The sequence below is a fragment of the Pelobates fuscus genome, chromosome 1, assembly GCF_036172605.1.
Source record: "Pelobates fuscus isolate aPelFus1 chromosome 1, aPelFus1.pri, whole genome shotgun sequence".
Lineage (NCBI taxonomy): Eukaryota > Metazoa > Chordata > Amphibia > Anura > Pelobatidae > Pelobates > Pelobates fuscus.
This window is the reverse complement of record NC_086317.1, coordinates 386,923,511-386,948,550: the sequence shown is the minus strand read 5'-3', so window position 1 is coordinate 386,948,550 and position 25,040 is coordinate 386,923,511. Positions and strand designations below refer to the sequence as shown.

Below are 25,040 nucleotides of genomic sequence, written 5' to 3'. Positions count from 1 at the left end.
TCGGAAATAAACTAAGCCAACATTTTAAGATGTAAGAATCACTGTACATGAAAGACATGAAATGCTATCACTCTCCCACGTTTTATTGTTTCATTAGAGGAATGAAAACCTAGGATAGGCGCTGAAGTGGTACCTGTGCTGAAATGAATCAGGAGGAAGGAGTTCAATAGTGTGCGACGGTCCATTCAAGTTAACGGCAAATACCTTGACCTGTGGAATAGGCTGTCCAGCCTGAAATAGAAACGAACCAAGTTAATTATATTTAAAAAGGTTATGTAATGCATTTCTCACATTCTTTTGGTGCCAATGATTCGGCACAATTACCAGATTTGAGTAATTACATGACGTAAAGTCATGATTTTATAAAGGACACGGAGGCGAGTATTAGGCTTTATCTCTTTCTTTATTCCTCAGCAGCAAATAAAGGATATTGATATTTTTAATATAGCAATAACAAAAAACAAATACCCTTCAGGGTTAACCATATAACATTCCAGATATATTAACCAATGGGATCATTCCTTGTACTATGTCCCCTCATGTGACCTAAGTCTAGCTGACGCCGAAACTGAACACATCAACGGGAAAATTCATGAACTTGGATAGTCTCCGGTAGAGGGTTCCGGTGAGTCTTCTGGTATAATTAGGGGTAGAGGATGATCCCGGTCAGTCCATCACAGGGTTAAGCTGTAGGAGACAGAGAGATATATGGTAAAATATATTCCAATATCGTTTTCATGCATATAAGCCGTACCAGTTTTTCAAAACGTTCATATATGAAACCTTTTCCTTAAGTCCAGGAAATTCCGATTCAAATTTAACATTAGTGGTGTATCACATTGCACCTGAACATCTAAATCACTCTTACCTGTTTATAGGCAATTGGGTGGGAAGATGCATGTATGGCTTACCTGTCATTGGGTGGGCTAATACTCGCCTCCGTGTCCATTATAAAATCATGACTTTACGTCATGTAATTAGTAAAATCTGGTAATTGTATTAAAGGACACGGAGGCTCATATTAGGCTAGTTTAAAGCTGTGAGATGACCATAGAGGAGATATGTTCTGTTGGCCGAAAATAGTATTTTTTAAATGTCGATTCTCGGGACCAATCAGCTGTGCGGAGAAGGTCCTCCAGTTTACAACCCACTGAGAATGCTTTAGATGCCATAGCGCCTCTTGTAGAATGTGCTCCGTAAACTGATGTGTCGATGCCAGCAGCCGACATTATCCATTTCACCCAGCGTGCCAGCGTTACCGTGGATACCGGGTGATGAGGTCTCCTCACCGCCAAGAATAGGTCGTGTATTGTAGGGTTCCGAACTGACTGGGTCCTTTTTTTGTATTCTTGAAGGCATGCCACCGGGCAGAGGTTAGCAGTGTGAGGAAATGATGGGTAGAAGACTGACGTGATTTTTGACTTCGTACGTCTGGTGATATTAAACAGGACACCCTGTGGGGTGAAGGACCGCGCATCGATATCCAGGGCTCGAACGTCTGACACCCTTTTGCACAAAATTAAGCACAGGAGCATAGCCAATTTTGCGGACACTTGCTTGAGTGTGAGATTCGAGTTTGGAGGCCATTCGTCCAGTAAACAAAGGACCTTATTAACATCCCATAAGGCCGTGTATCGGGGTTGTGGTGGTCGTGCACAATTTATGCCTCGTAGGAGGCGACAAACCAATAGATGCTTTCCAGCTGGTAAACCTTCCATCCACTGTGGCCGGCTGAGATCGACGATCTGTACACATTTATGGTGCTGTAGGCCAAACCTTGGTCATACAGGGTAGTAAGGAAAACCAGGACGTGATTTACAGGAGCACGTATGGGATCCACGTGTTGTTCCACGCACCAACTACACCATGTGTTCCAGGCATGAGTATAAGATCGTCTTGTTCTTGGGGCCCAAGCTCCTGCCAGTAAGTCCAAAGTTGTTCGTGGAACGTTCGGCAGGGCCCAGGTTCCCCAGATAGGAGCCACGCTAGAAGCCTGAGGTGGCCTTGTATCAGAAGTGGGTGAGAGTTCCCATCGGGGTCTGATAATAGGTCCGTGGTTCCTGGGATCAGTCTGAAAAGGTCGATAGACATTTCCATGAGTGAAGGGAACCAAGGCTGTGCCGTCCAGAACGGTGTTATTAGAACTAGCGATGTTCGGGAGCGTTGTAGGTGTAGGAGAGTCCGTGCTATGAGTGAAAAGGGAGGGAAGGCATAGAGCCAGTCGTTTGGCCAATCTTGTAGGAAGGCGTCCACTGCCAAGGCATCTGGGTCCGGTCTCCAGCTGAAGAACGAAGGGAGTTGAGCATTCAGCCGGGAGGCAAAGAGGTCGATGTGCATCGGGCCCCAGAGTTGTTGGAGGTTTTGGAATATCAAGTGGTTCAATCGCCAAGCACTCGTAAATGCCTGGAGTTCCAATCTGCTACCGTGTTGGAGAGTCCTGGAAGGTATTCTGCCTGTACTGATATGTTGCGGCTCAGACAGAAATGCCAAAATGCCCAGGAAAATTGCTTGTATGGAAGCGGACAGTAGACCAATTATCCTGGCCAGTTGTCGTAAAGTCAAGACTGGTCATGATAAGGTCCGTCGGATTTCCTTCTTTATAAGTTTTACCTTCGTGGCAGGTAGACTGAGCGTTCCGTGAATTGAGCGAAACCTAGGAATTCTGAGCGAAACCTAGGAATTCTATCGATTGTGAAGGTTGTATGATTGACTTGTCCCAGTTGATTATGAAACCCAGGTTTTGCAGAAGGGTCAACGTCCAAGATAGATGTTGGTGAAGGGTGTCGTGGAAGGGTGTCGTGGGCCATGATCAGCATATGATCATTCGTACACCTCTGCTGCGGAGAAGGGCAACTACCGGTTTCAGCAGTTTGGTGAAGCACCACGGGGCCGAGGACAGGCCAAAGGGGAGGCATCTGAACCGCCCCATAGTGTTTTCCGATTGGAATTGGAGTAAGTGGTGACATTCTTCGGCGATCGGTATAATCAGATATGCATCTTGGAGGTCCAGTTTCACCATCCAGTCTCCCAGGTCTCGGAGGCAGTGTATCCCTTCCATCTTGAAGTGATGGTATGTGACAAAGGTGTTGAGAGGTCGGAGGTTTATTACTGGCCTCATGCCTCCACCCTTCCTGGGCACTAAGAAGATGTTGCTTAGGAAACCGGGGGCGGTAGATCGCACCTTTCTCCTTCAATGTGTGAACCTCTTCTGATACTAGGTTTTTGGCTCGTGGGGAAAATATAATCCGATGTGGCACTGAGTGTTGGATGTGAATTCTATGCGGTAACCTAGAACGGTCTCTAGGACCTAGGCATCTGAGGTTATTTTGTGCTAGGCATCGTGGAAATGAAACAGTCTGACCCCAACCTGTGATAAGGAATGGATATGTAAAGGGAAACGACTCACCATAAGGCCGACGGCCATAGGAGGATCCCCTGGGTCCACGTGGGTGCAATGACCTGCCCCTGGTCGGAAAAAATGGCGACTGTGTCCTAGGTTCGGGAGGATGGAACCGTGTCGTGGCGGAGCCTCTGTAGCCCCGTTATGATGTCCGGGAAGGGCGGCCGGACAGACAGCCCCGCTGTCTGCCGGCCCCACCAAAAACCTTTTGCGAGAACACACGCTTCATATTATGTTGTGCCTTGTCTAGTGCCGTGAAAGTGCTGACATAATTACCCAGGGTTTTGACAAAGTCGTCTCCGAATAGGAGACCTTGCCAAATGTATCAGTTTTAGCTTGATTTTCATTAATATGGCTTTACGCCGTTCTGTAGCCAAAGCAGTATTGGCGTTTCCAACTAGGCAAATGCCTCTCTGGATCCACCCCCTGATGGCCAGTAAATCAATTGGGGTCCTCTCAGTAAGAGCCGTTTCGACCATGTCGAAAATCTTGGCTATAGGCCCGAGTATGTCAAGGACCTTGTCCTGGCAATGTTTGAGGGAGTAGTCTAATCCCTTCTTGGCCTTCCATCCCGACTTGCCCAAGAACTGGGCAATCTTGGGATCCACCTCGGGGGTCACACAGGCCATGTCTGGGACCGTGGGACGTGGGCATTCCGCCCTCAGTTTACTCCTTGTGGCCTTATCAAGGGGTTTTCGCACCCTGGTTGCGATATAGATAGCCACAAGTTGTGGGGTACCATTCCGCTGAGCGCGGATTGTGCAAAGTGTCAGGGTCGAAGAGGGGTTCCCCTTGGGGGTCTAGAACAGCGGATTCATCCGCTTCTTGTTCAGCGTCTATCGCCGGGTGTGCAGTCCCGGTGCGTTCAGGGGACGAGTTGTCTGAATACATCGGGTCGATTGCCTCGGACCCATCTGAAGCCTCCTCTGAGTCCAAATCCGAGTCGGACGAATCAGGTAGGGCTTTTGCCCGCTTCCAACTCCGCACCGTTTTTGCCCGGCAGGGGGCTCTTTTACGTAGGGGCACCACGTCCTCAGTTTCAACAGGGTGCAACCTGTCCGTCATACTAGTTTTGGAGGCGACCCCTGTTAGGTGGTGTGACTTGCATGTAGCCTTGCGGCCGCTAGGAATCCTTGGCTTGCTGTCAGCTGGTATAGGGGGTGCTGAACCGGAGGTTCTGCCGGATGCCATAATGGCGGAGGAGATTGTATGTGACAGGGTGTCTGACATCACTCCCATGGCATTAAAAATAGCCTGAGTCACTGACTTGTTCATTGTAGCATCCAGAAGCGCCTGGAACTCTTCTGAGTTCACGTGGTCCTGGGATGCTTCATCACCACCTCTAATGGCCGCAATGCCTGTAAGCAGAGCTGCTGTAATCTGCTTGCTAGGCTTAGCAGAGGCAGTGGGGGCAGAAACCTGTTTGTCAGCCTGAGACTGCATACTGGCTAGAGTTTAATATAGAACTTGACTTGGGAAAACAGGCACTACACAGTATGTTGGGTAATGGGAATGGCACAGGTCAACTGACACCTTTTTAGTGGGTAATGACTTAAGTATGGCACTTGCCTTAAACTAAAAAACCCTGTCTGCACAGTAGTGAGAGTACTTGGGCAAAGGCACACTATATGGCACAGAAAACAAAGTATGGCACAAATAATATGGCAGCTTACCAAGTGTTCCCTCAGGAATGACTCCTGGGGGACATTGGTAAGCTGCCCAACACCTCCCTTATCCAATCAGCTCGCGCCCCTCCCTTAACGAGTGGCGCGAGCGCCGGGTGAAAAAAGGCGGCAAATCTGCCAAACGCAAGATGGCCGCCGCGATGCGCAGGAGTGAACCGCGCATGCGTGGGCGGCCGAACTATCAGTAAATACTGGCCACGATCCGTCGGGCGGCTAGACTGTTCATTATGAGCAGCGGAGTGGAGGAGGAGGTGGAGGAGGGGTTGGTAGAAAAAACGGGTTATAAACAACCTGTGCGGCAGTGCAGAGTGGAGGCTTGCCCCAGGGGAGGGGCAAGTACTCTGCACTTAAGGAAACAGAAACCAAACACTAAATAGACATCAATAATAAGTAATGAAATTAAATGCAAGGTACATTAACACTTAGCAAAACACTTCAATACAGTACAAATTTTTCAGAGTAGAAAATATGAGGTACTTAGCTGAGGCAGCAGCAAAGAAAGAGGGAGTGGCTTAGGTCACATGAGGGGACATAGTACAAGGAATGATCCCATTGGTTAATATATCTGGAATGTTATATGGTTAACCCTGAAGGGTATTTGTTTTTTGTTATTGCTATATTAAAAATATCAATATCCTTTCTTTGTTGCTGAGGAATAAAGAAAGAGATAAAGCCTAATATGAGCCTCCGTGTCCTTTAATAAAATCTGTATTGTGATGTAGACCAGATGGACCTCTTACTTAGTTTCTGCCAGTCACTGCCTCCATTATTTTCTACGGAGAGGAGTTGGAGCTCTCGGAGCTTAGCTCATTGGCTGAGAGTAATCAGTTGACACTTTCAGACATTGAGCTAGCCATAAATAGCAGTGCTTAACTCCAGGAATCTAACAGAATCTCCTACTTGGGAGTTTACTGCTATGTAGTGCCTGGCAAACTCCAGGTTAGAAGACAAAGCATTTTAAAATGGTTTGACTCCATACAATAGGAAGTGCCATGACATTCTTGGCTCCATAATTATTACAGAGAGCTGCAGTGTTACTTTAAGATAGCTCTGAATTTATAGTTTGCTGAAGTACAAACCTGTACTGGGCCCAGAAAAGACACTTAATATTATGGAGCTATCAATCTCAAAATACAAAGGAGGGTGTAGATTCAAGAAAAACAAACTGATTAAACTAAATCTAACAAGAAAATAATCACAGGGTTATATGCTTCTCAAATAACTGAAGTTATTTCCCAGCACGTTGATCACATATTTAGAGGAAGAGCCTGAAGAGTTTCATGCCTTCAGGGATGGACCAGAGTTGGTGATACGCACTTTTTAATTAATCTTGTGAATGCATTGTAAGTAGAAGAGGCACAGTTAATTGGGAAGAGCATTGCCCTGCGGCAGTTTTTTTTGTTAGTTTCGGTGTATCATGAGAATTTTTCTTTGTATTTTAAGCTGCATATATTTATGTGAGGAAGTCTTTTGAGGAAGTGGGAGGAAGAAGAGAAGTATCCAATTGATCACTGGGTGTTATAAATGTTAAAGGGCTTTCTTCTAAATATAAACACAGTATATGTTATAGCAGATATAAATATATAGCTTGATTTGTATTTAGTAGCTTTATTAAAGATTTTTGAAAAAATCATCCCAGTTACAGCCACAGTTAGAGAAGGTTTGTTTAAAAAAAATGAATTATTATATTTAAAGCAAACCTATCATGTCACTGTCTCTTTTAAGTGAATCTTGCTTTCCCCCTGCCCGTTAGTGGTGAAGTAGGCTAATTAGCTGAGTTATCAATCTTCAGATGGGTAAGTATAATTTTTATATTTACAGGTGTTAGATTTATAGTCCCCTCCTTACCACCACACTATTATTAGGGTGAGGGGGTCGGTAGGGTAATTTAGGTTTTATGGGGAGGGGGATGACTAGTGGATTGTGGACCTAAATCCACCCAGGGGTGGGGGGTAGACATACCAATATTTAGGGGTTGGACAATAGCATGACTACCCAGGGCCGATCCTGGGCGGGTGCACAGCGCCCAGGCGCCAGGAGGTAGGGGGCGTGTGAGTGTGTGTGTGTGTCTGTCAGTGGGTGTGTGGGTGTGTGTGTGTGTGTGTGTATGTCTGTCAGTAAGTGTGTGTCTGTCAGTGAGTGTGTGTGTTTTTATCAGTAAATGTATCTGTCAGTGAGTGTGTGTGTCTGTCAGTAAGTGTGTCTGTCAGTGTGTGTGTGTGTCTGTCAGTAAGTGTGTGTGTGTATGTGTCTGTCAGTGTTTGTGTGTTTGTCAGTAAATGTATCTGTCAGTGAATGAGTCTGTCAGTGTGTGTGTGTGTGTCTGTCTGTCAGTAAGTGTGTGTGTGTCTGTCAGTGTTTTTGTGTTTTTCAGTAAATGTATCTGTCAGTGAATGTATCTGTCAGCGAGTGTGTCTGTCAGTGAGTGTGTGTGTTTGTCAGTAAATATATCTGTCAGTGAATGTGTGTGTGTCAATGTGTGTGTCTGTCAGTGTTTGTGTGTGTGAGTATGTGTCTGTCAGTGTTTGTGTATCTGTGTCAGCAAGTGTGCTTGTGTGTGTTTCTCAGTAAATGTATCTGTCAGTGAGTGTGTCTGTCTGTCAGTGTATGTGTGTGTCTGTCTGTCAGTAAGTGTGTCTGTCAGTGTGACTGTCAGTGTGTGTGTCCCCGTCAGTAAGTGTGTGTGAGTGTATGTCAGTGTTTGGGTATCTGTGTCAGCGAGTGTGTTTGTGTGTGTTTCTCAGTAAATGTATCTGTCAGTGAGTGTGTGTGTCTGTCAGTGTATTTGTGTGTCTGTCTGTCAGTAAGTGTGTCTGTCAGTGTGACTGTGTGTGTGTGTCCGTCAGTAAGTGTGTGTGAGTGTATGTCAGTGTTTGTGTGTATGTCAGCGAGTGTGTCTGTCAAGTAAGTGGTTGTCTGTCAGTGAGTGTGTGTCTGTCAGGGTTTGTGTGTGTCAGAATTTATGTGTGTGTGTCATTGACAGTGAGTGCCGGTATGTCTGTCAGCAGGACCAGCCTTTGGGGTGTGCAAGCTGTGCGGTTACGCAGGGCGCCATGACAACAGAGGCGCCCGGCAGCCAACACAGCTGGGGACACGAGCATATTGAATTTAAACGATTCCCTGGTGGTAAAGGAGCTACTGAGTGTAGGTGGTGTTACACCAGCAATACTCTGCTGAGTAACTACCTACCTACCCGGTCACATAACACACCTGAATACCAACTTAATTAACCTACCAACCAACCTGCTATACAAAAGCCTATGTTTATGTGACTGAGTGTGTTGTGTGTCTATGTATGGGACTTTGTGTGTCTCTTTTAATGTATGTGCCTCTGTGTTTTTTTATGTTTTAATGTTTGTGATTGTGTTAATGCGTGTATGTCTGTGACTGTGTTTTGGTGTGTCTGTGTCTATGATGATGTGTGTCTGTGATGATTGTGATGGTGTGTGTTTATTTTTTTTTATTTTTTTATTCTTTATTTTTCGTTCTGACAGTCAAGCATTGTTACAATAATGCAAACATAGGTATGGAAATAACCGTACAATTTTTTTGTCATGTATTACAGAATGCAGAGTAGGATGGTTAGTACAGGCATCATTCACATACTGTGCACTTTGTGTGTATTGCCGTCAGAGTTTTTTTGTTTTTGTTTTTTACATTGGCAAGCAAAGTGTAACTATGTACAGTGGTAGTATTGTTGAGGAGTGGGCTTTGTAGGTGGAGTGTCATGAACTCTCAAGTTGGCTCTGATGAGTATGTTATGCTGTTGTGGCCCGAGCACATGTATGTTGTATTCTGAGCTTGCCTGGTTAGTTCAGGCGTTGTGTCCCTCCTGTCTGCTCTTTCCATACCACCCCCTGGGTGTCACCATTCCGCTAGGTGCGCAGACAGGCAGAGCATGATAGTGTGGTAGTGCTGGTGGGGGGGGGGGTACGTGTCGTCGGCCAGTTACGTGTGCCAACGCACCCCCATCCCCCGAAATTGTCTGCGCGTCTCATGCATGTTTGAGCCTTTCTCTCCTCCTGTTTGTTTACAGGTCTAGTGTGCTTGCAGTGGATAAAAACATACAAGAAAAGGATAGATATGTAGAGACAAGTAAAATTAGTGAAATTTGAGATGAAGTGATCTCCTGGGGGCCTAGAACCAGGCGCTGCCCGTCTCAGTGGACTGAGCCCCGTTTTCTGGTTTTAACCATCTACCCGTTCTGCAGCGGTGCCGCTTCCACCCGTCCGGGTTCTGGTATGACAGTGGCCGTTGGGTGATTTCCACTTATCGCCACTGAAATGTACCGCGTGGATGCCGCCCCTCGCCCCGGGCATTGGTTCTATGTATCTTATTGCTCCCATAGATCCCACACCTTGTGGAACGTGGTAAATGTGTTCCGCACTTGGGCCGTGAGTTTATCCATCAGATAATTGTCACGAAGTTTTGTCCTGACCAGAGTTATCTGCGGGAGGTCCGGGCATGACCAGTGTTGTGCTACCGCCCTGCGGGCCGCTAGGTAAATCATGTTGAGGAGTTTCTGTTCGTGTCTTGGGAGGCCCTCCATGGGTCTAGACAAAAGGCATGCCCATGGGTCTAGTGTCATCCGTTTTTGTAAGATTTGGGAGCTGAAGTCTACTATGCTGCGCCAGTATGTCGCAACCCTCGGACACTCCCACCACATGTGTATGTATGTGCCCTTCCCCCCGCATAAGTGCCAGCAATCATCTGTAGGGCTCAATCTCATGTGTTTTTGTTTCACTGGAGTCATGTACCATCGAAATAGCGTTTTATAAGATTGTTCTTGGAGTGTTACGCAGATAGTGGTTTTGGTGCATGCTTCCCAAATATCCTGCCACTCCGTGCCCTCCAGGACCTACCCCAGGTCGGCTTCCCACTGGTCAGCGTATCGTAGTGCGCCCTTTGTGTCTGGGGTCATGTTGAGGTGGTTGTACGGTAATGTAAGCTTAGATTGTGTAGTCTCCGTATAGCAAAGTCTTTCGAAAAAGGTTAGTGGTGTCAGGGCTGCCTTCTTTACGTCAGGTCTCTGCGCAAAGTCTCGGATTTGCAAGTACCTGAAATAGTCTCTAGTTTGTAGTGTGGCTTTGGTGTTCAGGTGTGTGTATGTGACTATTTCATGGTTTATGAATAGGTGGACGTATCTTTGTAGCCCTGTGGCTTCTATCCCTTTGTAGTCCCGGGCCCTCATTCCCGGTGGGAACGCCCTATTTCGAAAGACCGGTGACAAGGGGGAGCTTAGGGAGTATTTTGTTTTAGTTTGGTCCCATATCTGTATGGAGTTTAGTATGGCCGGATTCGTGGTTCTTAGCATGGCTCTTTGTGTTTTCGGTGCCCATATGAAGAATTGTGGGAGGTCCTGTCCCGTCATTAGTGACTCCATGTCGACCCAGCGTCTTGTATCGGGGGGTGTGTGCCATTGTATGACCTGAGCTAGCTGTGCCGCTAAGTAATAGTTATATACATTAGGTAGTCCCATTCCCCCCCTGGGTTTTGGTCTGTACATGAGGGTGCGTGCCATTCTCGGACGTTTGTTGTGCCAAATGAAGGAGTCTATTGCCCGCTGTATGCCCATCAGGTCCCCCCGGGAAATTTGTACCGGGAGTGCCTGAAAGAGAAACAGGAGCCTCGGCATCACATTCATTTTTATAGTGTTTATGCGTCCCAGCCAGGATATGGGTCTATTTGTCCACTGCTCCATTTCCGTAATCAGGGTCCGGAGCAGTGGTTTGTAATTGCGGGCATAGAGAGATGATGCTTTGCTGTTAGACGGACCCCTAGGTACATAAATTCCTCTGTGTTTATTTTTAAGCGATATTGGCTGCATATGTGCGCTATGTCTTGGGGCTGTAGATGGAAGGGCATTGCTACTGATTTGGAGTAGTTTATTTTATAGCCTGCGATGTTCCCAAATCTTTCTAGTAGTAGTGTTAGGTGGTGCAGGGAGTCCAGTGGGTCCCGGAGTGTCAGCATGACATCATCGGCATACGCCGAGACTGTGAATGGTGTGCCACTGATCTCTATTCCCTTGATGTATGGGTGTTGCCTGATAGCTTGTAAGAGTGGCTCTAGGGTTAGGGCGAAGAGCAAAGGGGACAATGGACATCCCTGTCTGGTGCCATTGCCTAGGGTGAATGGCTTTTTGTGCCCCCCTGTTATAAGTATTTGTGCCCTCAGGTCTGTGTAGAGTGCTTGTATTGCTGTCACAGATGGTTCCGGAAACCCCTGGAACCGGAGTAGCTCAAAAAGGTAAGGGCAAAGCACCCTGTCAAACACCTTCTCCGCATCTAAAGAGAGTGCTAGAGAAGGCGCTTTGGACTCCGTCATGTACCACAGAGTGTCCACCCCCGTCTGGTATTCTCGTATAGTTGGCGTCCGGGCATAAAGCCCACCTGGTCCGGGTGGATCAGGCGCGGGAGTAGGGAGGTGAGTCTGGATGCTAATATTTTAGCAAAGATCTTGAGGTCAGTATTGATGAGTGATATTGGCCTGTAGCTAGAGGCTAGTGTGTCATCTTTATCTGGTTTTGGCAGTAGTACCATGTCCCCGTCGGGCACCCCGCCTTGCATAAATACTAAGGGCTGTAAGGGGAGGGGCCAGTTTCTCTTTTATTGTTTGTAATAATTGACATTGTATCCGTCTGGGCCTGGGGCCTTGTTACCCTTAAGAGATGCTATGGCTGATTCTACCTCAATTTGGGTGATCGGTTCGCGTAGTGAGCCTGCTTCTGCCTCGCTCACTTTGTGTATACTAAGTTCCGAGAGAAATTGTTGTATGTCCGCTACGTAAGTGGTGTTATTGGCTTGGAGGCGGGGGGAGTGATTGTAGAGGCCGGAGAAGTAGGAGGTGAATACCTTGTTAATAGCCTCGGGGGTCTCTACTAGCGTTTTGGCTACCGTGCGTATCTTCGTGATGGTTTTGCCTTGTGGTCTCGGGCGGAGCACTCTGGCTAAAAGTGTGTCTGTTTTATTAGCTTTCTCATAGAAGAGCCTTTTTGACCATTGTATGGAGCGCGACACAGCCTCCAGGGATATGTCCCTAATAGAGTGGGCGTTAAGTTCTCTAAGTTTGGATTCAGTCGGGTTGGTTTTGTGTTGTTGCTCTGCCTTACATAGGGCTGACTGTAGTTCGAGTAGCCGTTTCGTTTTAGCTCGCTTTTTATGCGTAGCAATTTTAATAAAGTGCCCACGCAGGACTGCTTTGTGTGCTGCCCAAACCGTGATGGGGTTGGCGTCGGGTGTTGTGTTTAGCTCAAAATATTCTGTGATAGCCTGTCGGGTTGTTTCTAGTGTTTCGTCGTCTCTGAGGAGACTAGTATTTAGTTTCCATGACCAGTTGGACTGGTATCGTAGGTTGCCTAGGGTGAGCGTTATGTCAGCGTGATCTGACCATGTGATGCTACTGATGTCTGTGTGTAGGGCCTTATCCATCCCCGCCCCATTGAGGAAAATGTTATCTATTCTGGAATATGTGTTATGCGGTGCGGAATAAAATGTGTAGTCGGATGTGGTCGGGTGTTGCCGTCGCCAAACATCCAGTAGGCCCGTATGTGCCAAAAATGTGTTTAGCAGCTTGTCTTGTCCCCCTCTGCCCTGGGATCTCACAGTGCCAGGTTTTGAGCTCCTGTCAGCTGCTGGGCTTGGCACTGCGTTGAAGTCGCCCCCCACCAGCAAGACCCCCCCCCCCTAGCCCCGGCTACCAGTACCTCTAGGCCCTCCCAGAATTGCTGGTCTGGCTCGTTGGGTGCGTAGACATTTATGATATGTATTTTTGTAGTATAGAGGGTGCCTCCTATATATAGAAATCTCCCCTCCGGGTCAGTTTGGGTGGTAGTTATTTGTAGCGGGCAGTTTTCATGAATGAGGATCGCCACCCCCGCTCGCTTACGTAGTGAGTGTGCCTCATGTACTGTCGAGTAGGTCCTGTCAGTCAGTCTGGTGGGTGCCGACCTGGGGAGGTGCGTCTCCTGTATCAGTGCAATATCTATTTTCTTAGTCCTTAAGTCTCTCGCTAGTAATCTTCGTTTGTTTGGGGAGTTTAGGCCCTTGACGTTAAGTGATAGTACCTTAAGAGCCATGAGGAGGTATAGGCGGCGTTGCTGGTGTTACAGGTTCTCTGGGCATCCGGGGACTGTTGTGCGCACTGTGTGTGGGGTCTGGTGTGGGGTTTACCCTCGGTTATGCGGGCGGCATCCAGGCGGTGCAACGGGATTGGAGATCAGTACTTGTCATTAGAGAGAGTGAGGAAAAAAGAAAATGAGTAACAAGTAACAATTTCAATATACATACAAATAAACATGAAAAATAAACATAAGGTGATAATCTGATCTTAACCTGTGCCAGATTATGGTGGGGGTGTTCACCCCTCCCGAGTGGTGTGAGAAAGTTTACCTCTCGGGGTTGGTGATCTCCCAGCGCCCTTCCACTATGATGTTGTACGCAACCAGCTGCTTCATAACTCTTACAGTCTGGTCTGTCCCAGTTACAGAGAGGTTGTCTTGCCTTTGTCCCTCTGTGGGCTACATATTGGTTGCGCCCTTCCCTCCTGCTGTTTACTAATTTTGCGTTTCTTGCGGCGTTCCCCGCGTTTCTTCCGGCGTGGGGTGGCTCCGGTACCCGTGTGGGACATGTACAGGGTAGGTGCAGGCTGCGATGCTGGTTACTGGTGCTGGATTGAGCGTGGATGCGCGGGAGCTCGCTCGTTAAGCTGCCATTCTAGTCAGCTGCCAGGCCACGCCCCCCGATGGTGTGTGTTTATACATGTCTGACAAGGTTATTCACTAAAACAAATGTCAGGAATACAATGCTTCCAGTCTGACTATTCTGTCATCCACTTTAAAATCCACTATGAATTCCTGACAATTCTCATTTTGTAAATAATCCGGTATGTATGTGACTCTGTATATTCATAAGTGCCTCTGTATGTGACAGTGTGTGTCTGTGTATGTATGTGAGTGTGCACATGTCTATGTATGTATGAGATAATGATCTGTGGATTTATATGTATGTGTATTAATTTGTGTATGGGGTGCATACATCACTGTACATATACAGCAAACTGAAGTAAGGAAAACTATTTTACATAGAAGCATTGCATTAAAAAATAATTTATACAAATGAGTTTATAGAGATAATTGTTTAAGAGGGCGTCACCAAGTCTAGAGCCGCTGCTGCACAGAGGGGAAGCAGAAAGGAATACCTGCCTCCCACTAGACACTAGGGACCCTGGCCTCCTTTCCTCCTCCCACTGCTCATGACAGCAAGGACTGTGTGTATGTGACACACAGAGAGAGAGAGAGAGAGAGAGAGAGAGAGAGAGAGAGGAGAGAGAGAGAGAGTGTGTATGTGTCTGATACAGTGTCCATATGACAGTGTGAATGTGTTTGTATTGTATTGTGTGTGACTGTCTAGGTATGCATGGGGCAGTGTGTGTGTGTAATTGTGTGATTATGTATGTTGTGATTTAAAATGCTGAGTGCTGGACTTCCTTGTTTTGTGTACCACTATGTGTCTGTCAGCAATTGTGTCTGGCAGTGAGTGTTTCAAATCAGTGAGATTGTGTATCGTCATTGAGAGTGTGTGTCAATGTTTCTGTCGGAGTATGTTTCTGTCAGTGTGTGAGTCTCTCAGTGAGAGTGTGTGACTGTCAGTGAGTGTGTGTCTAGATTGAGAGGTGGAGTTGTTGCAAAGGAGAGGGGTTAGAAAAATGACCACGCCCACCTGGGGGTGTCTGTGACCCTAGGATGAGCCCTGTGACTACCACTCCCTATTTCAACAATTAGAGCCTCTATTTATTCTACTTTTTTAACCCCTTAAGGACACATGACATGTGTGACATGTCATGATTCCCTTTTATTCCAGAAGTTTGGTCCTTAAAGGGACACTCCAGGCACCCAGACCACTTCTGCTCATTGGAGTGGTCTGGGTGCCAACTCCCACTACCCTTAACCCTGCAAGTGTAATTATTGCAGTTTTTCATAAACTGCAATATTTACATTGCAGGGTTAACTCCACCTCTAGTGGCTGTCTATTAGACAGCCACTAGAGGTCACTTCCTGGGTTCTAGCACAGGTTTCCTGTGCTAGAGCGTCGCTGGACGTCCTCACGCTGTGTGAGGACCTCCAGCGTCGCTCAAAACCCCATAGGAAAGCATTGAAATGATTTTTCAATGCTTTCCTATGGGGAGACGTAATGCGCATGCGCGGAATTTCCGCGCATGCGCATTAGGTCTCCTCGGCCGGTGAGCGAGATTAGTCTCGCCCACCGGCCGACGTAATCACTAGGAGGAGCGTCGCGGAGGCGGAGACAGCGGCGAGGGACATCGCCGCTGTCCCAGGTAAGTGACTGAAGGGGTTTTCACCCCTTCAGTAACCGGGGATTGGTGGGTGGGAGGGAGAGGGACCCTCCAGTGCCAGAAAAACGGATCGTTTTTCTGGCACTGGAGTTTCCCTTTAAGGGGTTAAAGTGGTGGCTGGCTTGCAAACGCTGGCCAGCTGCCACATGATTAGCCCTTGCACCGCCAATGTTTTTTTTTTTTTAAACTATTTGCCCATTGACTGCAATTGCTGACAGCAGGCAAATAGTACTTAAAATTATAGTTCGCTTGCATGAAAGCAAATTAACATTGATTTGCGAATGTGCATCAGGTCGGATGCATTCGGACCAAAATTTTATTAAACCTGTGCTTTGTGAATCTTTCAAATTCTATACTTTGTACAGGATTCAGATGCAAAAGCACTGATTTTAATCCGGACGCCGAATGCAACCGGACGATTTCTGCAGATTTGCTCGGGCCGACCAAATTATGATCATATTCACCAGACTTTTGGGGTGAATCGCCCCGTAAACAACCAACATATTTACCAATTATTAAAATGACAAGTAAATAATTATTTGTTAAAGCTATTTCTACAACTCTCTACTTTTTTCTATTATAGTCTCCCTTGTCTTTCACTTGAGCTACAAACTATCAAGGTTAAATATAAATTGTCAATTCACACAAAAAATCTAAATGAATTCAAAGAAAATGTAACATTTTAGGACAAATAGCCAAACACCTCCAAACACCTCCAAATTAGCTACAGTATTTTCAGAAGAACAAACATTCCAGTCCTGACCCTTCAGCTCAACTTTATTTAGGCTTGACCGGCCTTGAATATTCAATCAGACCACTGTGGTTGGCCTGGAAGCCAAATAGCTACAGTGCTCTAATGGGCTTACTTCAATTGGGACTTCCCCAAAAATATTTGTATAGAGATAGGGTACTTTATTGGGGGAGAGGTAGTTAGGGTCTTTTATTGGTCACTTTTTCCTAAAAAAGGAATATATGGATCGTGAAAATGGAAAAGCACAACAACATAATACAAAACAAATATACAATGTATATGGCAAGCGGTAAGAAAACACACCTTAGGGTATGCATATTTTTTGTTGGCTGGGTAATCCGCACCCACAAATTGAGTCAGCTCCATGCTGGGTACCAGTGTATTGTTGATGGAGAGGTATGCAAGTCTAGTTCCATCTGGGGACCACCAATGGGCTGCATAACTCTGCAGCACTTCCTCTAAGAGAATATTAAGCATATTTAACATATTTGTAATCTCTTAACAGTGTACTTTGTGTTGGTGTTGATCAATCATTTACAAAGCCACACTGAAGAACTGAGTGTGGGGATTCTTGGAAACAAAAACTCACATTGATGAATCAAGAGATGTTCTTCCTTGTATTGAGCAATTCCAATTATAGAAACTGCACTTGTTCCCAAATAGAGAAAATTTATGACAAACTTACCGTAATTTTCTTTTCCTGGCTATTTCTCATGGCAGCATCACTTATGGGTAGCTCCTCCCTTAGCAGTCACAGGACAGGAATTCATTAGATTAATTAATTAGACTGATCGCTATAAAGAGTCCCTCCTCCCCTTACACCTCAGTCCAATTATAAAGCTGAAAAATAAAAGAATGGGCGGGAACCCTGATGCTGCCATGAGAAATAGCCAGGAAAAGAAAATTACGGTAAGTTTCTCATAAATTTTCTCTATTCCTGGCTAATCATGGCAGCACCACTTATGGGTAATACCCAAGTTCACAAAATTATAGGGTGGGAAAACTTAAATCGAGAAAAGACACTAAACAGACTCTATGCTGCAAATAAATTTAATATCAACGGGACAAAGAAACCGTAGATAGAACACTCTTCCCAAAGGAAGTGGAAGGAGTATCCACATCCAACTTGTAGTGTTTCATGAACGTCATCGGGGAAGACCAGGTGGCTGCCCTGCAAATATCATCGTAAGGAACCTCTGCCCAACTAGCCCATTAAGTCGACAATGCTCTGGTAGAATGAGTTTTTATCTTCATTGGCGGAGATCGATCTTTAGAGATATATGTGTAACGGAGCTCCGTGTACTCCGACCGAGTACCCTCCGTTGATGGATGCTCCTAGCGCTCTCAGAGGACTCCAAGCACTGCAGACGACACCACAACCACCGCAGACTCCACAACCGCCGTAGCTTAACTGGAGCCGCGCCGTCTTCCTTCCACCCTGGATCGGCTTCTGTCCTCCAGGACCGTGTGGGGAAGACCTCTCCTCCAGGAGAGCGTATCTGGAACAAGCTCTTAAAAGAGCTAAGTGATTAAGAGCTCAGGGGAATATGCAGAGCATAGCAATCCCCAGTGTGATATAGCAGTTCCCTCCAATAACGAGACAAGGCTACGTATTGAGGGTCAGAAGAGGTCTGAGGACTGGAACACCCAGCCTGCTTTTTATTAGGATAAGGTACACACAGGACACTCCCAGGGGGAGGATGAAATTAACCAATAACAGCATAGTACAGCCCACAGGTTCCCTCCCCTCAGATAAACAGTTAAACCAATTATTACATACAATAAAAATACAGTTTTCACATACACACTGTAACTTTAAAACCATACATTCAATTTCAATAAAAGTTACATATTCAGACTCAGCATACATCAAACATAAACACTTCCAAAAATCAGCCAAATCCCTCCAGTGGATCAAAAGTTAGCTGGAAGTCCCTTTATGACCGACCGCAAGCACAATTTCCTGCCCAAAACAGTTCCATAGATTTGGGCTGTGCGGCCGGTCAATTTCATGCGAAAAAACGACTAAGTCCCATTTCGAACGGAGCTGCAAGTTCAGTATGGGAGAAGGTAAGGGTCAGCGGTGTTCGGCAAAATGTGTAGCCGATTTTGGTTCCACAGAATCTTTAGCATACACCGCTGACCGCATTCGAATGACTAAAATGGCCGCCGCCACGTGTTCGGCTGCCGAATGGCGGCCACCCAGCGCTCGGCAATTAACCTGCAGTAACCTCACAGCCTGGGAGGTAAATTGCCTGCACACTTTAACTTCTGGGTGGTCCGCCTGTGTGGTACTTGGTTCAGTAAGCCCTATTTACTGAACCAAGTGGGGGAAAGCCAGGGGCAAGTTATTTTAAAGGTCTGGGGACATAGTCTTAAAGGGGCATTGTTCAGCAAAGTCACAATATGTCCCCAGACGGTTCTTAAAGGGCCATACACACCCAATAAAAGTTAATACATTTTCAGGGGCACAATCTTCCAGGGGCCATAGTCATGAGGCAGGAGGCTGGCAAACATGCTTCTCCACAATCCGGGGAAGCAGGGCAATTTCTCATTTAAAGGGCCAGTTACAAATAGCAATTTGTCACAATATGCTTTCCTGATCACCAGCGAAATCCAACGTTTTAATGTAGATAAAGAGGCCACCTCACCTCTCCTGGCTCCTGAAGGTAAAACGAAGAGTTGGTCAGTTTTTCTGTAAGACTCAGAACGCTTAAGGTACATAGACAGGCAGTTCATGACATCCAAACGTTGCCACCTAACCTCCTCTTGCGAAGAAGGATTGGGGTAGAATGATGGAAGAACCACTTCTTGAGAGAGATGAAATTGAGAGACCACTTTAGGAAGAAACTCGGGTTTCGGCTTCAGGCACACCCTATCATGCTAGAATTGTAGACAAGAAGATAAGGTAGAAAATGCTTTAATCTCCGAAATTCTTCTTGCGGAAGTAATTGCCACCAAAAACAAAGTTTTATACGTCAGGAGGGTAGCATCCAAACTCTCAAGAGGAACGAACAGATCCTCAGTCAGGTAATCGAGCACCAGAGGAAGGTCCCAAGGAGGGGTAGTAGATCTGGAAGGAGGTCTCAACCTGAAAGCTGCCTTGAAGAACCTGGAGATCAAAGGATCTGAAGTCCATGAGATGTTGCATAAAGCTGAAAGGGCCGAAGACTGAACCCTAAGAGTGCTGAGGCTAAGGCCCTTCTCCAGACCCTCTTGCAGGAACTCCAAGATTTCAGTATTGCGAGGATACAGGAAGTCAACGTGTTTGGCCGAAGCCCCTTCCCGGAACACATCCCAGATCCTATGGTAGCATGAGGAAGTAGAAGCTTTCCTTGATTGCAAGAGGGTATTGACCACAGCTTCTGAGAGACCTAGTTGTTGAAGTCTTTCTTTTTCAAAACCCAAACCCCCAATTTGAGGCGTTCCGGATGAGGATGGAATATTGGGCCCTGCGTTAGCAGATCCTCCATAACAGGAAGAGGCCAAGGTTGTTCCTGGCTCATCATAGACAATAGGGGGAACCACGGCCTCCGAGGCCAAATCGGAATTATGGCAATAACCTTCTTTCCTTCCGACCAAACCTTCCGCAGGAACCTGGGTATCATGGGTAGGGGAGGGAACGCATACCCCAGATCAAATGACCACGGAAGAGAGAGAGCATCCTGGCCAATTGCCTGACCATCCTGTTGGAGAGAGAAGTAATTCTCCACCTGATGATTCTGGGAGGACACCATCAGGTCGATCTGGGGCATGCCCCACCGACGGGCAATCCATGCAAAGACTGCCGAGTGACGTTTCCATTCTCCCGGAAGAATTTCCATTCTGCTGAGGAAGTCCGCAGTCACGTTCTTCGAACCTGGAAGATAGATCGCCTTCAGACCCTGTAGATTCGACATGGCGATTGTCATCAAATGAGCCAGTTCCTTCAAGAGCAATCTGCTTCTTGTGCCCCCGTGGTTGTTCACATATGCAGCAACCGCTCGGTTGTCTGTTTTGATCAGTACCCAAGAATTTAAGATCCGTGGTAGGAACACTAAGATGGCCTTCGTCACAGCTCTCAGTTCTCTTAGATTTGAGTGTAGCTGACTCTCTTCTCGGGTCCACTTTCCTTGAGTCCATGTGGAATTGAAGTGCGCACCCATCCAACTGGCATCTGTTGTAATAACCTTCCAAGGAGGTTCTTCCAACGGGAAGCCTGTTGCCAAATTCTTTCTGTTCTTCCACCAGTTCAACCCTTTCCTCACGGGCAGGGGTAGAGAGATCCTTTGCTCCCAATCTGTTCCCACTCTGTCGAACTGGAGAAGGAAGCAATTCTGGACTGGACAAAACTTCCACTGGGCCCATTTCACCAACCCTATAGTTGATGTTAAAGAACCCAGGAGACTCATGACTTCTCTTGCAGAGGCAGTCTTGAGACCTTGTAGCTTCCCTAATTTGTCTCTGATTTTTGTGACCCTTTTCGGAGACAGGAACACATGGGCAGATATGGTGTTTATCACTGCTCTGAGAAATATGATCGTCTGAGAAGGAATCAGGGAGCTTTTCTCTATGTTCAGAAGCCAACCGTGGTCTTGAAGAATATTCATTGCCACCAACGTGTGATGAGCTACCATCCTTTGAGATGGACCTAAGATAAGGATGTAGTCCAAGTAATGGAAGATCTCGATACCTTTCTCACTTATGAAGGTTATCAAGGTGACAAGAACTTTCGAGAACGTTCTCGGCGCCAAGCTGAGGCCAAACGGTAGTCCCCGGAACTGAAAGTGCCTTCCTAGAGCCCAGAACCTGAGAAACTGCATATGATCTTGATTTATAGGGATTTGGTAGAAGGCGTCCCTCAAGTCTATGGAGGCCACTCCCACTCCAGTCTCCTCTTTTGACGCTCTTTAAGATGGACTGTAAAGATTCCATTTTGAATGTTCTTACATCGAGCATGGAGTTTACACCCTTCAAGTTCAAGATGAGACGCCACTTTCCCTGGGGTTTTAGGGCCAAGAACACTGTGGACTAAACCCCAAGGAACATTTCCTGTCTTGGAACTTCTTCCACCACTTTTTGTTCCAGAAGAGTAGAAATGCAGGTTCTCATGGCCCTTCGTTTGATGCCTGCCAACACCTTGGATTTTTGGAAGAAAGCGGATTTTGGGCGAGAGGAAAATTCTATCCTGTAACCTTCCTTTATGATGGAAGCGACCCACACGTCCAAAATATTGTTGGCCCACACGGGGTAGAAGAACTTCAGTCTTCCTCCCACAGTCCCCGAAGGGGCCAGAAGTTCTTCCCAGAGGTTCTAGCTCCTCTTCCTCTGGAAGCCTTATTGGAAGAAGAGCGTGAGAAGGATTTCCATGAAGAGTTTCTGGAATACTCCCTTCCTGGTTTATAGCTTCTGCTGTCCTGAAAGGACCGATCCTTGAAGCGCTTATTCTTCCAGGAGGAGGAAAAGCTCTTTCTGTTTACTTAAGGCAAAAATGCTCTTTTCCCATCCGCAGCTTTTTGAATAGCATCCTCCAGAATCTTGCCAAATAGGAGATCCCCCTGTAATGGAAGGCCACACAAGGACGCCTTAGAGGCATAGTCCGCTCCCCACGAATGAAGCCATAATGCCCTTCTAGAAGCCACAGACAGGGCCATACTCTTGGCAATCATGCGAGTGATGTCCAGGGAGGCTTCTGAACAGAATTCCGTGGCAAGGCTAAAGTCCTTGAGGCTCTGCAAAAGATGAGGTTCCGCTCTGCGTCTCTTACTCGGGCCACTAGACACCGTGGAAGATTTAAAGCCCTCAGCAATAGCTTGGGAAATCCAGCGTTTAAGGTCATCCTGTGGTGAACCCCCACTGGGGGCATCTGACGCTTCCAATAAGCATTCCCTGCAAAGGTTCCTTCCATGGGGAGCAGGTGATGAACAATGAATGCATTTATTGGACTTTTCCCTTGATTTCCTTGCTGGGGAATCCAGATGCTTGCTGGGGCTGAAATAAAGCCATATATGACATATATTACAGGCTTAGTTTGCCACTCTTTTAACAACCCCCCATAGAAAAAATTAATGGCTCACCTATGTTTTCTAGAGAGGGATCTTGCAGAGGCAGAGGGAGAATCCATACTACAAAGGAGAATCAAATGAAATTCAACACACAATTCCCAATAAAAAAGCCAGAGGCAGACTGACAAGCAAAAAAGAGAAAGAAAAAAAAAATAGAAAAGAACTGGTAATCCTACCTTATGATGACAGAAAAAACCTCCACGCAGCCAAGAAAAACAGCAAAGTATGAACTTCAGAGAAAACCAGGACTGAGATTGCCCGAACAGCTGATGCAGTGCACAGGCAGAATGTCAGAATCCTCAAGTTTAAATAGAGCCGGGGAAACCGTCCGGTCCGCGCATGCGCAGACCGCTGGAACGCACACCATGCGTTCCAAACCCTTGCGGCCAATGCAAATTACTTCCGGGTTCGCCGGATCCGGCCGCGACCACCAGCCTGTCTGCTGGAGCGCATACTGCATTCCAGCCCACGATGCCCGAACCCCCAGGAAGCCACAGGCAGTCGGGGAAGTGCCTCCACGGTCGCAGAAGGCACCATGACAATAAGAAATCCCAGGAGACCCCTCAGGGAACCAGATTCAGACCATCAGCAAACACTACAGGTAGGATCACCCCACAGGAGGACCCCCTTAGTATGGATTCAAAGAACTGCCATCAAGGTATGGGGGGGGGGATTTTGGACCCCAATTATTAGGGGCAAGCTGATAACAAGGGGAATTTTTAAGGATAACCAACCCCATAAATAAACAGGAACAGTGTCTCCCTCAGAACACCTGACAATTATCCCACGCTGCAGCTCAGTACTTACATGAACCTGACCCAGTTAGTCCCGCTCATGCAGGCTGTTTACTGGGTCCTTCAAATGAAGAGAGGCTGAACTTCACTTGGAACGAACCCACGACAAACGCAGGAAGGCGGCCATAAAATTAAATGTAAAAGGTCCTGTAGAACTTGCTAAGGACAGGAAAAAGACTGAGGTGTAAGGGGAGGAGGGACTCTTTATACCTACCAGTCTAATTAATTAATCTAATTATTTCCTGTCCTGTGACTGCTAAGGGAGGAGCTACCCATAAGTGATGCTGCCATGATTAGCCAGGAAAGACAAATACATAAAGACATGCACTCTCTTCTAATGTAATTGTAATCACAATAGATTTTTTTTTATTTAGATGACATCACTGAATCCAAAACTTAAACATCCTTCATGGTTTTTGTAGGTAATTCTAACTATAACCCATAACCCATAACCCATTTAACTTAATTATTCCAGTTTCAATACATTTTGAACACTAATTCAACACTCAGTTCTCGGACTCACCACTTATTATACATATTTTAACATATATATTTCCCAGAGGTAGTGAATACATTAGTGATATCGTGCTTTAGAGATTACTCAACATATGGTCTAATCCTGATGAGATTTCTTTAGAGATTTTTTTTTTTTAAAACACAATGAATTATCAACAAAAGTATAATAGACATTGTCGAAAACAATCCACATACAGAGCTGCTATTGTAAAACAGAGTCCTTGAATGATGAGATTGTAAATGCAGGATTGCGGTAAAAGGTGAGAGTCAATGAGCTGGAAAATAGCCCTAATGCCTATATCGACAATCATCCAGAAAATTAAGGAAACTCATTCCGATTGTAACTGCCATCATTCTGCATTAGTATTACGGTGAACACAAACAGTCCGCTGAGTGGAATGAATCTATCACCTAGTGAACTTAATAATGGGAATTATAGAAACATAAGAAACCTATTTACAAGCATTATCAGGAACTTAATGAAGGTTAAGGAATAAAAGAAAAGAGAGAAACAAAAGATAGAAGCAAAGAAAATAGAATAGACCTTCCTTCCATTAAATCAATGCTTTCCTACTGGGGAATAGCCGATGCTGGATGTCCTTATGCAGAACGTGCGGACGTCCAGCGTCAGTTACCGGACCAAAGCTCTGTTAGCAGCCAGGAAGTGCCTGTCTGGTTGACTGCCAGTGGAGGCAGACTTAATGCTTCTCTGGAACTGCCATGTTTAACATTGCAGCACTAAGTGCAAAAGGGACACTACACCCAGACCACTTCAATGAGCTGAAGTGGTCTGGGTGCCTACAGTGTCCATTTAAGTATCAATGGAATAGGGTCTTTATGGTGTACACAAATAATTAACAATGAGATAACCTCCCATACATCTGACTAGTCACTAGGGTCAGATGAAGCTCATATATCCCTCTCTCAAGCCGATATATGGAAATAATATATATATATTCTTTGCATTTTGATATATAGAAATATGTATGTAATAGGCTGCAAGCCTAGTGGTAGCAGTTTTTCACACAGAGGGAGTCTCCAGAAAACTGTGTAGTCGTATGCATTGAACATGGCCAAAAGAAGTGTGTGTTCGATTCGGATATACCTAGAAAGGGAATCATTTGACTGTTTGTTAGAAAATAGAGCCATTGGGCAAAATCTCTGACCCAAAAATGAGCAATATAACATGGGGTCACACCTGGTAAAAACTATTTATTGCATAGAAAGGGTGAAATAGAAAATGGTAAATAGATAAAACGATATTTTCTGCTCAGTTTGTCAAAGGTTGAAAAAGACAGAGAATGTTTGCTGCAGAGGTGGATTTAATCTGGGTAATGGGATAACGATCACACGCATCAGTAACATTTTATTAAAAATGTTTGCTATTCATGATGGAAGTTCAGCATAATACATATATATAAGTTGTTTGCATTCAACTTTTGCTCTCTTTATTTTACAGGCCTACTGGTACGTCGGTTTCAGAACAACTCATCTGAC

The 25,040-nt window shown here is 45.9% G+C and overlaps 1 protein-coding gene across 3 annotated transcripts in view; it reads right to left on the bottom strand.

Annotated features, from left to right (window-relative positions):
* The window catches only part of LOC134568020 (inactive dipeptidyl peptidase 10-like), a 147,826-nt gene that overhangs the window by 38,833 nt on the left and 83,953 nt on the right, over positions 1-25,040 (bottom strand). For all 3 annotated transcript variants that reach the window (XM_063426249.1, XM_063426258.1, XM_063426266.1), the window contains exons 9-10: positions 16,493-16,647; positions 134-231 (exon numbers count right to left, since the gene is read on the bottom strand). In XM_063426249.1, the coding sequence (XP_063282319.1) occupies positions 134-231; positions 16,493-16,647 (253 nt within the window). The remainder of the gene's footprint in view (positions 1-133; positions 232-16,492; positions 16,648-25,040) is intronic.